Here is a 16,476-nt window from a genome sequence, read left to right on the forward strand (position 1 = left end):
CTATATCAGGGGGAGGGTATAGCTCAGTGGTAGAGTGCATGTTTAGCATGCACAATGTCCTGGGTTCAATCCCCAGTACCTCTATTAAAAAAATAAATAAAACAAATAAACCTAATTGCCCTCCCCCCAAAAAAGAAATGTGGCTTTACCTTTGCTTCTCTAAGTACTCAATACATATTTAATAAATATCAGGAAACTGGCTTTAATAAAATACCTTATTAGTAAACCTAACGGGTTATTTTACATAAGGGATTTTGTGGTTAACTAGTAAAAAAAACTACATTTAAAAATTAGTAATTTGCTTAAAGGCTACTTGGAAGCTACCCTACTTGGCAGATCAAAAGTGTTTAGGAACACACATAATTCTTTTACTTCAGCTCCAGTAAAAAATAAAAATAAATGAAAACAGTAAGAGTCAGTAATTATTACATACAAATCTAGTTCTCTTTAGACATGCTCAATTAGTAGCATAATGCCTGGCATATTGTGGGTTACCAAGAGTCTGGTGAATCAGTAAGTAAATGATACACAAGTACCAGGTTATAATGTATCCAATGACAGATAACAGTTAAGTGATTACTAATTACAATCTGCACCTAATTATATATTATCAAAAAAGGTACATCTACACTGTACCAATAGATTACCAACTTCCTGTATAACCATAAAAGAATAATCTCATTTCCCCAAGTGTGGCAGATTTGAAGTATGGCCACAAATTCTTTAATACTCTTCCCTTTAAATGCTGAGGCCCAACTTTCCTCCTCTTGAATGTGGATCAGACTTTATGACTAGCTTCTAATGAATGGAATGTGGAAGAAATGACAGTGTGTGACCTAAGAGACTAGGTCGTAAAAGACATTACCACTTCTACCTTGCTCTCTTTTGGATCACTTGCTCTGGAGGAAGCCAGCTATCGGGAGGAAGTCAGCTATCTGGCAGAGGCTATCAGTCTTGTAAGACACTCAAGAAGGCCATGGTAAGGTCCACATGAGAAAAAACTAAGGCCTCCCACTACTATCCAGCACCAACTTGCCAACCGTGGAAGTGAGTCAGCTTGGAAGCAGATTCTCCAGCCCCACAAATGGTCATCCAAAGATGACCATAACTTGGCCAAATCTTGACTACAATCTTATGAGAAATCCAAGCCAGAACCAACCAGCTAAACCATTCCCAAGTTTTTATCTATACAATGATAAATAATAAATGTTTATAATTGAGATAATAAATGTATCTCTGAGGACAATAAATGTTTGTTGTTTTAGGCATTATTTTTAGAGTACTCTGTTACACAGAAATATATAAATGATACATCAGGACTGTGTTCTCAGTTGCAAAATGAAAAGGTTTTATCTCTAAGTCCTCCTCTAGTTTTAAAATTCTATAGTATCAATTCTACAAGAAGAAAAATTAACATATTACACAACAAAGATTTTCTGATGAACAGCTTCTTCCTTTACATTTAGGAAAAACCAAGTTCAAAGTGAAGGATCATATATTTGACTACCTTTCCTCAGTGAAAATGGAATCTGAACTTCCCCTCAAAAGTGACCTTCAAGTCAGATTTTGGATTACAAAAGCCAAAAGGGCAGTCAAATTTACTCCAGAAATGCACTGTCAAGAAATGGACATTAAACTGCTTGACAACTGACTAGGAAACTAATCTTAAAAGACAAAAATGATACACAAATTAAGAGGTAAAGTGGATCTAGATCTTTACAGACCCAAAATACAGAAGCTCAAGGAGAGCTGAGAGTTTAAGTGAAGATACACATTTACCTTTAAAATAATTATGTATTACTTAAATTATACATTTTATTGTATATTCAATTCTGAGAAGTCTAAGTATTTGAATTCTCAATACAGCATTTCTCTCTATATTCAAACCCATAATGCAAGGGGGGGTGGAAAGTGTTGTTTTTTTAAATAAAAAACATCACTTTCAGTTAAGCCCAATTTGATTTTACACACTTATTTCTTCTCTGTTCTAAACTGTACTACAAATATACTAAAGAAAAAAAAGTCGTAAAAGAGATAATGGAAGAAAAGATGACAGACAGCAAGAAATTTTGGATGATAGAAAAGGGAAGAACAAGCGGAGGGCAGAGCTCAGTGCTAAGAGTGTGCGCCTAGCATGCACAAGGTCCTGGGTTCAATCCCCAGTACCTCCATTAAATAAATAAGTAAATAAACAAACCTAATTACCTCCCCTCCCCTTGGAAAAAACCCAAAACAAAAAAATTTTTTAAAAAAGAAAAGGGAAGAATAATAAGTGACAGTGTAGAATAAACTTTGAAGGGGCTACAGATGAATATAATCAGCAAAAAGAAAGATTCTCCCCATAGAACATCAGAAAGCTCAGGACTAAAGAGCTTCAGATACCTCTGAAGGCAGAAATGAAGCTCAGTAGAAAATAGGACCAAATCAAAGGTTCCATTAAAACCTGCAGGTTCCCATTCCAGGTAGCAAGGATACTATCTACTTGACCCAGGGAAACAAGTTCTTCCTGTACATAATGTGAACAAGATAAACGCAGGAACACCATACACTTAGGAAGGTAGAAATGATACAAGAAACTGAAAGCGAGAGAATTAAGTTGAATGGTGAACCTCCCAAAGTATCCTCCCCTGTCCAACCACCTAACTAACATATCTCATGGCCAAAGATTCAGAAAATGTGATCTAAGAGAAAAGCCCATTTATCCTTAGTAAGAAAGTCTGTTCACCATTTTACCGTCATGCAATACAGGCCAACATCTGAGATGCCCCATTCACACAGAACTTCCAATCCATTTTTCAGTGATCCCCTCATAATCATAAAAGGATAGCCAAGGACTTTCAAGAAAAAGCTACATCACCAAAGATAGATCAAAACAAACAGAAAAAAGAAATTCAGAAGAAGAAGATAAAATGCAGGAAGAAAAAAGGTTTTAATTAATTTATATCTTCAGAGACATGAAAAATACTAGATTATTGAAACAAGAACAAACTATTATTTTAAAAATGCATTCCAATTACCAAATAGAGCCCTTTAATGTGTACAAATATAATTATATAGCTTTTGCATATATATGTATCATCCACAATTTAAAAACCAATTAAAGTAACAGTAACCTGTAAAATTCAACAGAAGATCCAGAAATAAAACTGGAAAAATCTCCCAGAAAGTAGAATAGACAAAGTTAGATGATAGGGAGAAAAAGAAAAACAATCAAGGAAATAGAATATCTGACTGATAATGTTTTCAAGAAGACAGAATAGACAAATATGGAGGTGAGCAAATTATAAAATAAAAAAAAAATTCAGAACTGAAAACCCACCAAAACACATTATCATCATGAAATTTCTGAAGCCGATGAGGGATACAGACCCTAAAAGCTTTCAGGGAGAGTTTGAAGAGTGACAAGGAAAAGCTCAGGAATAAAAATAACTAATACTTCTTGAAAGTAGTATTAGAAGCTAAAATACAATGAAACAACACTTTCAAAATTCTGAGAGAAAATTTTCTATCTAGAATTCTGTACACAACAAAAGTTATCAATAAGAGTACAAGAGACTATTTTTTAGGCCAGAAAGGTCTAAAAACCATTTGCCTTCCATGTACCTTTTCTCTAAAAAGATGTCATCCAAACAAAGAAGTAAACCAATGAAGATGGCATGGAATCCAGGAAACTAGAGATCCAAAAGAAAAGCAAAAGGAATTTCAAGGATGATCTAAAGAGAAGATAGCTGTTTTAGTAACCCTAGTGAGAAATCAATACAGATTAGATTAGGAAGATTAAGGCCAAAGGGAAAGGGAGGGAAATAACAGATCACTTAGCAATGTATACAAAAATGTAAACACTAGTACTAAGAAGGGTTGGAGAGTTTGGGAAGAATTAGTGATCAACACCTAGAAAATTAATCAAATGGAAAACAAGCCAGTAAACTCTAGGAAATAAAGAATTATAACAAAAGAAAAAGAACAATTTATAGCCTTTAAGATATAAAATAAACCAGAGAACCTTTTTGGCTAATCAGTGAGGAATTATTTTTGTTTTTAGACCTATCCTGAGAAGTGATATAACTATACTGAGAGGATGGGGAAGAGTAAAATGGTAAAATCTTTATGTAACAGAAAAGGAAATTCAGAGATTATACCTAAAATTGACAGATGAAGCAACAGCAATTTAATAACACTATTTCACAACACAGAAGTTAATATCAAAACCAGTATCTGAAAGAGCTGAAAATAGAAATGAGGCCAAGGAGATAGGTGATAATGGACTTTTTTTTATTATCGGCCTTTTCTTACCAGTTTATTTTCTATATTCTGTACACCAAGGTGGGGAGGGTACAGCTCAGTGGTAAACTCTGTACACCAGTATCATAATACCCTTCCACTCTCTGAGCTTATCCTATCTTTTCAGCCCTACCTCTATCACTATGCCCGATAAGACTATTACCCAAGCAGAGTTCTATGTTGCCTATCTGAGTAGAGTATACTTACATTTAAGAACACGTAATGATAAAAATTTCTAAATGATTAGCATAAAATATGTAGCTTCAAGTAATATAATCAAAATACTAACTAAACATTTATTCATGAGGAACCTATATGTGAAAATTAAATTACTTTAACCTGGATTCCATAATTCCATCTAACAACAAATATTCCAATGGATCTAACATTTTCCCTGGCCTGGTACTGATGAGCACATGAAAGGACTGTTAATACACAGTATCCAACTTTAGCAACAGTTATTTTACTTATGACCTAATTTCTGAAAAGCACTACTTTGGATAGTGGTCAATATCTATACCCCTCTGGTCAAATTGCTTAATGCCAAAATAAAAAGCAGAGCCTTAAAAAGTGCAGAACAGACATTAACTTATTCAAAAGCAATAGTGCCTAAAACTGTTCTAAAAAATAGAACATTACAGCAACTTGTAAAATTCAATAGAAGGTCCAGAAGTAAAACTGGAAAAATCTCCCAGAAAGTAGAATAGACAAAGTAAGATGACGGGGAGAAAAAGAAAAATAATCAAGGAAATATAATACCTAACTGATATTATTACATTTATTTATTTAAATTAATAACAATTTTATTACAACAATGAAAAAAGACAATAGCAATGTTGTGTTAGTTTCTGGTGTACAGTAAAGTGATTCAGTTATACATATATATTCTTTTTCAGATTCTTTTCCATTATAGATTATTACAAGATATTGAATACAGTTCCCTGTGCTATACAGTAGGATCTTATTGTTTATATAGTTTATATATAGTACTTTGTATCTGCTAATCTCAAACTTCTAATTTATCCCTCCCCTGCTTCCCCTTTGGTAACTGTTAAATTTGTTTTCTATGTCTGTGAGTCTGTTTCTATTTCGTAAATAAGTTCATTTGTATTATTTTTCAGATTCCACTACTGTTTTTTAAGTGAACATTCTCCTTTACCTATATTCTGGTCAGTATATTAGAAAAATGATTTTTGATCCTTGATAATCGTATGAAAATTAACACTTTTCTCACAGAAAACCTATAAAGAACATTTTGTATGAAATGTGATGGGTCTATTTGTGCACTAAGGTACATTTATGGTACATCTATGGTCCATATAGTCATGGGCCACCAGGTTAAGAATTTCTTTTGTAGGTAAACTGGGCTCTATTAGTAGCTATTTATCCCCTACAAGAACCACAATCTTAATCTAGGCAACAGTATTTTTTGATGCCCAGGACAGAAACAGGAGGAGGGTGGGCAGGGCAGGCATAAAAGTTTTACTATAAAGCACTGTGATCCAGCTGGGTATTTTATTGTCACTTCTCTCTTGTATCAGAATGAACAATTAAGAGTATAACATTCTATTTTTTGGTACTTCTTACTATCAGTTAAAAACTGTTAATACTTTTTGACATTGTGAAAAGAATCGTTAAGTGTTACAAACTGTTTTCCAATTCTACTTTTCATGCTTTAGCTTACATACCCTTCAATATATATTTTCTGAAATAAGTTTTACTTTAGTTAAAATAGGTATTTAAAACAAATTTTTTATTGAAGTATAGTTGATTTATAATGTCGTGTTAGTTTTTGCTGTACAGCATAGTGATTCAGTTATACGTATGTATATATTCTTTCTCATTCCTTTTCATTACAGGTTATTACAAGGTATTGGATATAGTGCCCTCTGCTATAGACCTTGGTTTATCTATTTTATACACAGTAGTTTGTATCTGCTAATCCCAATCTCCTAATTTATCCCTTTCTCCCCTTTCCCCTTTGGTAACCATAAACTTGTTTTCTATGCCTATGAATCTGTTTGTTTTATAAACAAGTTTATCTGTATCATAAAGTAGGTATTTATTAAGTTCTTTTGTCAGATACTGTGCTAAGTACTTTGTTTCTTCACAACCTCATTAAGATAGTAGTAGCTTTATTATTATTCTCCATTCACAAACGGGGAAGTAAGAGTTTACAGAAGTTAAGGAACTTGTCACAATCACCTAGTACACAGGTGATAAAGCAGGACTAGAAGCCACATCTATCGAGCTCCAAGGCCACACTCTTAACCATGACATTTTGGAACAGCGTGAGATAAAGGCAGAGGGTCTCTACAGTTTGGGGCAAACTATCTGAAATTAAACTATCCTGATAAACTCTATGATCATCTAGAGTGTGTACCTCAGGACATTCATTTATGTTACTATGCATTTAAAATGTTCATTAATCATAATCACACAGTGCTTCAAACATTATTACTCATAAAAATTTCAGAAGGGCTAAAGTTTAAACAAATAGGTACACAAGTGAAAATTTTTAGCCATGACCAGCCAAAATCATGTTGAGAAACAGAAATTTGCAAATATCTCTTACAAACTTTGGTTATATTAATAATTGTATTCCCTAAAATTTTATTCTCCATATTCTCAATATATGTATTATTTTTAAAAATCAACCTAATATACTAATTATTATGGAAAAGGAACAAACAGCAAGTGGCTTCCAGAAAGGTCAAAGTGCCCTCTACCATAATACTGATTTTTTTTTAAAGGATTAAATTTGTTACACATCTCCTGCTATGCCATAATGATTTTTTAATCTCTGAAAATAATTATTTTTATAATTTCCAAAATCATCATTATTTTTATAATTTCAAGCAATCGTATACTTCTAAATAATGAAGGGGTAAAGAAAGAAACTGATTTTTATGTTTTAAAAACAAAAGCAAGAATGACTCATGAGTAAGGAGAAGAGGAAGATTCAATATTGATAAACTGTCATTTAATGATTAAAGGTATATAAACCAACATCTTGAGGAAAATTTGATGACTATGCTAATTTAAAATACAACTCACAAAGTTAGTCTCCAAAATACTTAAAAGATGCATACCTCTGTGTCCAGGAATTGATATAAGCAAATATTTTGAGAGTATGTTCCTTTCTGAGCTGCAGTCCATCACCAACTTCTATATCTGATACTGAAATAAAGTAGAAAAAAAATTTAATTATGAATAAATAATGCTAAACCAAATTTAAAGCCAATACTTAAAAGCCTTTGTACTTACAAATACAAATATTTTGGATAATTTTTTCTTGTTTTCGCCAAAGAAATTAAATCTTGGTTTATTTAAATAATGACTAATTTGAGGCTAATTTTGTCCCCCCAAATCTCAGAAAGGTCCAGGAACTGGAAACACTGAGTACCTCAGAAAGCAGGAATACAGGTGAGGCTAAAAAATACTAAAATCTTATTAAGAAACAAACACCTCCTCACTCTGCACTGCACCGCCCCCACCAATCTCCAAAAGACTGTTTCTCCTCTCTGGAGATGCTGAACCAGAGAGAGCTGGGCTTTAGAAAATCAGCTGAAAAGCCAGGAGTATCATACCGAAAACACTGAATTTGCCTGTGTACAAGCATTTCCTACTATGTCATGCCAGGCACTGCTGAGCAGCTCATTTTGCAATAAAGAAAATGAGACTAACAATAAAGCAACATTAGAAGAAGAGTGTTCAAAACCTATGAAACTTTATAACCAGAGCACTGACAAAACCAGTAACTAGTCTGATTTAAAATTTTTAAAAAAGACTATCACAGTTTGCACCAAACCAGTGTCAATCAACCCTTCTGCAGCTTTGAACCATGAGGTTCATGCTTCACCTTTTGACATAAAGGTGCCTGAGGACACTCAATTGTAATAAAGATCATTCCCCAAAAATTAGAGATCAAATAACCATTCTCATGAAGCCATCATTTTGATGACTTTGCACCTACTTCACCTTCTCCACATATATCTACAAAGGAGATAACATTGGCTTTATTTCCTTCAAGGACCCCTATCACTATATGCACAAAAAGAAGGCGTTTCTGAGGACTGTCAGCTTTGTTACTGTTTTTTTCATATATTAGTAGAGTCTTCTCTTAAATCACAAGAAACTGCATCAATCACTGTAAAACACTAATGTGATGGAGGAAAATCCCATATGAACCAGTAAGATGTTCCATTATACTAATATCACTCCTCTGTTTACCAACTGTGTATGGCTTAATGTTCATTAAAAACAAACAAACCACCTTGTTCTAGACCAGACTATACACTCAATGTTGCAACTTAACCACATTCTTCACCTACTCAGCTCCAGAAATGCCTGAAGTCCAAGTAGGAGGTTAGAAGAATCCTCTCTGATACAACTGACTAGAAGGGTAAAAAAAAATCCTCTTGGCCAGGGAGAGAAGGAAAAATCATAGGGCAAAAGTATATGCCAAACAAGGGGGGAAGGATATAGCTCAATTGACAGAGTGCCTGCTTAGCATGCAAGAGGTCCTGGGTTCAATCCCCAGTACCTCCATTAAAAACAAAAAATAAGTAAATAAACTTAATTACCTCCCCACAAACAAAACAATAAAACTAAAGTTTAAAAAAAAATCAATAAAAAAAAAGTATATGCCAAACAAATGGGTAACAAGGTAATGGCACCTGTGGCCCTGGATGTCAGAGACAGTAATGCCCATCAGGCAGAAGATCCTGACCACAAAACCTAGCAACCATGTCAGAGTAAGATGTAGTGGGGAATGAGTTAAGAGAACTACTAAGCTCTTGGTTTGCATGATTTTACCAAGAAGAGACCATAGTACACATTGCCAGTTTCCTTTCCCAGCCTGAAAACAGAGGGAACACATGAATCAAATCCTTCTCTTAACACAAAACACAAATGGCACAATTCTGGAAAAAGCATATGTATGGTCAGAAACACCTATTCCACCTGAGGCCAATATGGCAACCTAACTGCTCACCAGCACAAGCTTACTTATTTCATTTTATCTACCTCATAACCAGAAAGGGAAGGGAAAATCATCTTATCAGGGCCAGACCTCTCCAGACAGATAGCGAACATTATACTCAATGGTGAAAGACTGAAAGCTTCTCTTCTAAGATTAGGTACAAGACAAAGTAGCTGCCTTCACAACTTCTATTCAACATAGTTTTGAAAGTTCTAGCCCAAGCAATTAGGCAAGAAGAAATTGGAAAGGAAGAGGAAAATTATCTCTGTTCATGGATGTCATAATCTTACATGTAGAAAACTCTGGAGTCCACATACACACACTCCCAAAACTGTCAGAATAAATGAATTCAGTAAAGTAACAGGACACAAAATCAATACACAAAAATCCACTGCATTTCTATATACTAACAATAAACAGTCTGGAAAAGAAATTATGAACATAATTCCAGTTACAATAGCATCAAAAAGAATAAAAGACTGAGGAATAAAGTAAACCAAGGAGGCGAAAGACTTGCAAATTGATAACTACAAAAAGCTGCAGAAAGAAACCAGATGCAAATAAATAGAAAAGAAAACTCATATTCATGGAAGATTTAATACTGTTAAATGTCAAAACTGCCCAAAGTGATCTACAGAGTCTGTACAATCCCTATCAAAATCCCAATGTTTTTTGCAGAAATAGAAAACTCCACCCCTTAAGCCCATAAGGAATTTAAAGGGACCCCCAAATAACCAAAACCATATTGAAAAACAAGAACAAAGTTGGAAGACTCATACTTCATGATTTCAAAGCTAAGTACACAAATAAAAACTACAATAAGGTATCACTTCACAACCATTAGGACAGCAAATGTTAAAAAAAAAATCATAAAACAAGTGTAGACAAGGATGAGGAGAAATCGGAACCCTTCTGCACTGTTGGTGGGAATACTAAATGGTGCAAACGCTATGGGAAAGAGTACAGCAGTTCCTCAAAAAATTTTTAAAAGATTACCGTAGGATTTGGCAATTCCATTTTTAGGTATATATATAATACATACATATATACATTAAAAAAGGATTCAAAGCAGAATCTCAAAGATATATTTGTACACCTATGTTCATAGCATTATTCACAATAGGCAAAAGGCAGAAGTAACCCAAATGTACAATAACAGATGAATAAACAAAAACTGGTGTACACATAGAAAAGAATATTATTCACCCTAAAAAAGGAAGGAAATCCTGTCACATGCTACAACAGGAATGAGCCTTGAGGACATCATGCTAATAAGCCAGTCACAAAAAGACAAATACTGTATGATTCTACTTCAATGAGCTATCCTGAGTAATCAAATTCATAGAAACAAAGTAAAATGGTGGCTGTCAGGGGGAGAGGGAAATGGTGAGTTTAATGAGTACAGAGTTTAAGATGAAAAAGTTCTTAAGATCTGTTTCATAACAAAGTGAGTATTCTCAACACTAGTGAAATGTACACTTAAAAATGGCTAAGATGAGAAAATTTGTGTTTTTTACAATTTAAAACAAATTTTAATTTAAAAAAGGAGATATGGAAGCCCAGACTGCAGTTTCACAGAAGCCACTTTTCTTTACAAATCAGAGATCCATTAAAGTTCACAGTAAAATAAATGAAGGAAGGATGGCAACTTCAAGAAATCCACTGTTCTCTACAGAGGAAGAACTGTATTCCAACTCTAAAGGGCTAACCATCTGACCAGGGAAGAGGGCAAGCAAGATGGGGGAACTGTGACACAGATTTAAAGAACACCAAAAATTTCCCAACAGGTGAGATCAAAGTAGAATTGGAAACATTAAGGCTGCGTAATACCCAAGGGAGGGTACCAGAGATGTCATCCCCCAAAAGCAAGAAAAGGAAATACAGTAAACGAAATGTACCTAACTGACACAAAGCATGAGGTAGAAGGTGAAAATAGGGTGAAAAGTAAATGAGTCTCACCACTTAGATTTTAAAAATGCTCATAAAAACTTCAAGATTGGAAATGGATTTTATGATGGCAAGTACAACCTCAAGAGGAAATATGAGAAGATAGGGGGCAAAACCCAGGAGTCTACTGAGAAACCATTGGTAAGTATGACCCAGATCTTACCCTAAGCAAAGGTTAAGTATTCCCATATAAAATCTCACAACTCATTGGATGAAAAAATTCATGACCAATGACCAGGACAAAGGTGCTGAACACAACCTAACATAATCTCTTAAAAGCCAGTAAGAAAGGTACCACCAGCAAAGTCTCAAAAGAACATGAACTACAAGGAAGCTGGGCCCTATCAAGAACCTTAGCCAGCACTAAGGTTAGCTACTAAGGTCAATCCAGATGGGTGAAATGGCTAAAGTAAAAACAGCTCCAGGAAACGTACTGGCCAGCACTCCCAGCTCGAGTTGTTACCTGGGTATACAGAAATTACTAGACTAATGTTTGATTTTAAAACTTATTAATACATATTCACCTATCTTTTGATATAGGGCCTTTCCTTAGGGTTTCAGTCCACTGACTGAAGGTCTGCATCTTATCTTACATTTAAAAAGAAACAAAAGCAGTTCACTGGCTACAGTTTCCATTCTAGCTTTCTATTACAGTAGGTTTGAACACTTACTCAACCTGAAAAGCAATCTAAATGCAGAACAGTTTACAGATTTTTAATTTTCCAAATCTTTCTGTTTCAACCACACCTAACTGAAGAGAACTTTTTTTTTTAATACAACCCATCAACTCTTTTCAAGTCTTTTTTTTTTTTTTAACCTAAAAAGCAGGACATGAAAACACAGTCTTACAAAGAGTTAAGAAAAATTTCCTAAAAGAAGGAACAATTTAGCTGAAAGACAGGAGTTAGGAAAGGGGGAAGCAAGAAGCGCAGTAGGAAAAGGATAGGAAGAAGGGGTGATGACAAAGAAGCCCACAGGTGATGGAATCCTAGTCAGAGGATCATCACCTGCAAAGATAGAGAAAACTGAGAAACATAATGTACTAGATTAATTGCTAAATAAGGCAACGGGAAGATCAAATAAAGTTGTTGAAGCAGCCTAAGGCTTGATTCACTAATGTAACAAGATGCAGACAGAAAATTCTATCAACAGCCACAAGTCATAAATACTTTAAAATCTGCCGCCTTGAAGGTCAAGCGTTAAATGATCTACTCCTAGATCTGGAGTTACAAGCACATTTAAAAGACTAGTCAAAGGGTTAATAAAACAAACATTAAGGAAAGATACTACATAGTTATGAACTTAGATGAACTACTGACAAAATTTACCTTTTATATCCTAAGTGTATTATTCTTTTGTACATATTTGAAATTTGTCATGAAAGGTTTAGTAAAAAACTACACAGAGTAACAATAATACAGATTGAGAGGCAGACTTCTGATCAAAAGAATAGACTAAAACCTTCAAAACATTAAAATAAGGGCTAATCCAGAATTTTACACCCAGGTAAACCTCAATCTAGAATTTGATACCCAGGATAAACCTCAAGAGAAAGGGTGAAATAAAATTTTGGAGAAATACATATGTATACCACTGACAGGCCATGAATAGAAAATTAAACTTAAAAAAGATTAAGAGGTACCTCAAAGGGGGAAAAAAAGGAAAAAGGAAATGAATCTAAGAGCAAGAAGGAAGAAAAAAAGGGAAAAGAAAGAAATAAACATGTGGGTAAACTTAAATAAGCAAACTGATGAAAAATTAACAAAATAAAATACTCATTACAGATCCTCCTCAATTTACATTGGGATTATGTCCCAATAAATCCATTATAAGCTGAAAATACCTTAAGCTGAAAATGTATTTATCACACCTAACCTACCAACCACCATAGCTTAGCCTAGCCTACCTTAAACATGTTCAGGACACTTACATTAGCCTACAGTTGGGCAAAATCATTTAACACAAAGCTTGTTTTATTTATTTCTTATTTTTTAATTGAAGTATAGTCAGTTTACAATGTTTTGTCAATTTCCGGTGTACAGAGTAATACTTCAGTCATACATATATTCCTTTTCATATTCTTTTTCATTATAGGTTCTACAAGATATTGAATATAGTTCTCTGTGCTATACAGAAGAAACTTGTTGTTTATCTATTTTATATACAGTAGTTAGTATCTGCAAACCTTGAGCTCCCCATTTATCCCTTCCTACCCACTGTACCCACTGGTAACTAAGTTTGTTTTCTATGTCTGAGTCTGTTTCTGTTTTGTAAATAAGTTCATTTATGTCTTTTTTTTAAAGTCTGTTTTACAATAAAGTGTTGGAGATCTCATGTGATTTAAGTACTATACTGAAAGTGAGAAAAACAGAATGGTTGTATGGGTACAGAATGGTTGTTAAGTGTATCAGTTACTTACCTTCATGATTGTGAGGTTGACTGGGAGCTATAGCTTACTACTGCTGCCTACCATCACCCAAGAATATCATACCCATATGGCTAGCCCAGGAAAGACCAAAATTCAAAATTCAAGGTACGGTTTCTAGCAAATGCATGTTAATTTCTCACCATCATAAAGTTGAAAAATTGTAAGCCAAACCATCCTAAGTCAGAGACCATCTGTAGTTTGGGACTTTTAAAAGTCAACAGAAATACTAGGCAACAACATAGAAGATGGCAGAAATAAAGAACGGCATTCTTAAATTGTTCTGAATCATATATTTGATCATATATAAAGTTTAAAGTTTATAGGCAAAAACAACAAAAAGGCAAACTTCAAAGAACTACAAACTAGGAAAAGTCCTTGCAAAAGGGTAATCTCTCTAAGCTCAAACAAAAAGGTTAGGGGAAAAAATGAAGGAAAAATGGGCCAATAAAAGAAGAAAAAATGATACATGTGTGGATCAAACATACTACTGAAATGCTGTATTTTTCTTACCAAGTTTGCAAGAAGTTTAAATAACACCTAGTGTTTATAAACGCAAGAGAAAACAAACTCAAGCACTTTCATACATCAGTAAAAACAACATGACAATATTTATCAAAAATATACTGATCCTCTATTATTAAGCATCTTTTCCTACACATTTTTTCTCATCCAAAATAATGGTCAATGATATTCAACACAGCACTGTTCGTAATACCAGACAGCTGGAAGCAACCCAAATGTCTAGAACATAAGACAAGTTAAATTCATCCTGACAGTGGAAAACTATGCATCAGAAAAAGGGATGAGGGGTGAGGGGAAGATGCTATTTATGAGCTGATATGAAATAATCCCCTGGAAGTTAGATGAATAAAGGTAAAAACATTTTTAATTACATAATTTAATGATGATCCTCAAAAAAAAAAAGACTGATCACTGATCAAATGTTAAAGAACTCACTGTTTGAAAAGTGGTAAACAGAAGGGAAAAATCAGACATTTATCCTGCCTTCTTGTAATAATGGTAGTTCAAGGTACTAAACAGTTAATAAAAGGAAGTTTCTCCTTGTACAGAGAGTCCAGCTAATAAAGAAAAATGATAGGATTAGAATATCACCATTTTGCAACTGCTAATGAAATAAAACATCTAGATGATGGCTGCCAGTATTACAAAAAAAGCAACAACATGACATTATTTGCTCTCTGATGGAAGAATATAATACAGTCTTCCCAAGAAATCTAATCTAAATCTGATCAAGCTTCTAAATCTAATAATCAAAGTACAGAAATAGAGGAGACAGAAACAAGTTAAATAATTCCACAAGGATACAATAAGCAACATCCAGAATGAAAAACCTCTGTGGGCTAAATGATCCATGGACTCAGCAGTTTCTTCAAAAAATAACCAGTAAGGGGAAAAAAAAGGAGGAAGAGGTACCTAGAGATTAAAACAGTCTTAAGAAGCAAACCACTAAGGTATCCTAACTGAGGAATGACTCCTAGAAAGCTATCCTTAAAATAAGAAAAAAAAAAAAAAAGGATTATGTGTGTGTATGTATATATAATAATGTAACACATATATTAATACATATACACACACACACATATACATATTTTTTAAAAGAACACATCAGAGGTGCAAGTGGCAGGGCAGGCAGAATCTATAGAATTAGTCCAAGCAGGAAACCAAAAACAAAAACAAAAAGCAAATTAAGCAAAACAAATTTTTCAAAAGGCTTCAAATCAGAAACAAACCAAGTGTCCAAAGAGTGGACTGATTAAAAAAAAAATCCTATCTACACATGGAATTCTATTCAGCTATAAAAACCAACATACTGACACACTAATAAGCAACACAGAACTTACAATGATATAAGCCGAAAAAATGCCAGATACAAATAGTACATAAAGTTTATTTCCATTTTAACAAAAATATACAGAAAACAAATCTTAGTTTGGGTCGTGTAACATACACCAGTAGAGAGTGAGGATATCAAAATAGAAGTTTTCCACTATAATCCTTCCAAAGAACACTAATATGACAATCACCCATGAATAACAAGTCAGTGCCTTTGTCGAAGTCTGAGAGTACATCAGAGAAGTTCCAGCACACACACACACACACAATCCAAGACTGGAAACACTGAAGAGAGTAAAGGAGCAGTTTCACTTTATCTGTAACACCCTTCCCCCCAAGACAGCACAGCACAGTACCAGGAGAAATCTTATCTGAGGATACCCCAAATTCCAAAGAGGCACTCCCAACTCTCCATGTACCTCACTCACACATACATCCACCTGTGGATGGCTTCCTACCTGCACTCCTAAGGGCAGCATGAGCAAGCCTTCACAAACAGTTAATGAGTAAATGGGAGAAAGCACACAAACTTGAGAATTCAGCACTACTGTAGAGAAAGCAAATGGGGGGCTATTAGCATTCAATCCAGCTGTCCGTGATCAGGAGAGGGCATACAACCTTAAGAATTAAGCCTCCAAAGAGAACAAGAAATGAAGAGCAAGCATAGCCATAGAAAAGGTCTGAGGAACCCTCAGAATCCCTAACAGGGCTAACAAAAGATATGTCTCTCCCAAAGCCAGTCAGTAAAAACTAGAGGAGATGACTACAAATGCTGAAACAGCAAATCAAGACATCATGGAACATTAAAAATAAAGATCACATTAAATCACAAAAGGAACACAATAGTTTTCCAGTAATCAACCCCAAAGAAATGGAGATCTGCAATCTGTCCAATAAATAATTCAAAATAGTATTTTCAGGAAGCTCAGTGAGCTACAAGAAAACATAGAAAGACAATTAGTGAAATAAAAAGTACACAAAT

The 16,476-nt window shown here is 34.2% G+C and overlaps 1 protein-coding gene across 4 annotated transcripts in view; it reads right to left on the bottom strand.

The window, feature by feature from the left end:
• The window catches only part of USP34 (ubiquitin specific peptidase 34), a 202,374-nt gene that overhangs the window by 161,667 nt on the left and 24,231 nt on the right, over window positions 1-16,476 (bottom strand). For all 4 annotated transcript variants that reach the window (XM_074341183.1, XM_074341184.1, XM_074341182.1 and 1 more), the window contains one exon: window positions 7,374-7,461. In XM_074341183.1, the coding sequence (XP_074197284.1) occupies window positions 7,374-7,461 (88 nt within the window). The remainder of the gene's footprint in view (window positions 1-7,373; window positions 7,462-16,476) is intronic.

Source organism: Camelus bactrianus, chromosome 15, assembly GCF_048773025.1.
Source record: "Camelus bactrianus isolate YW-2024 breed Bactrian camel chromosome 15, ASM4877302v1, whole genome shotgun sequence".
NCBI lineage: Eukaryota > Metazoa > Chordata > Mammalia > Artiodactyla > Camelidae > Camelus > Camelus bactrianus.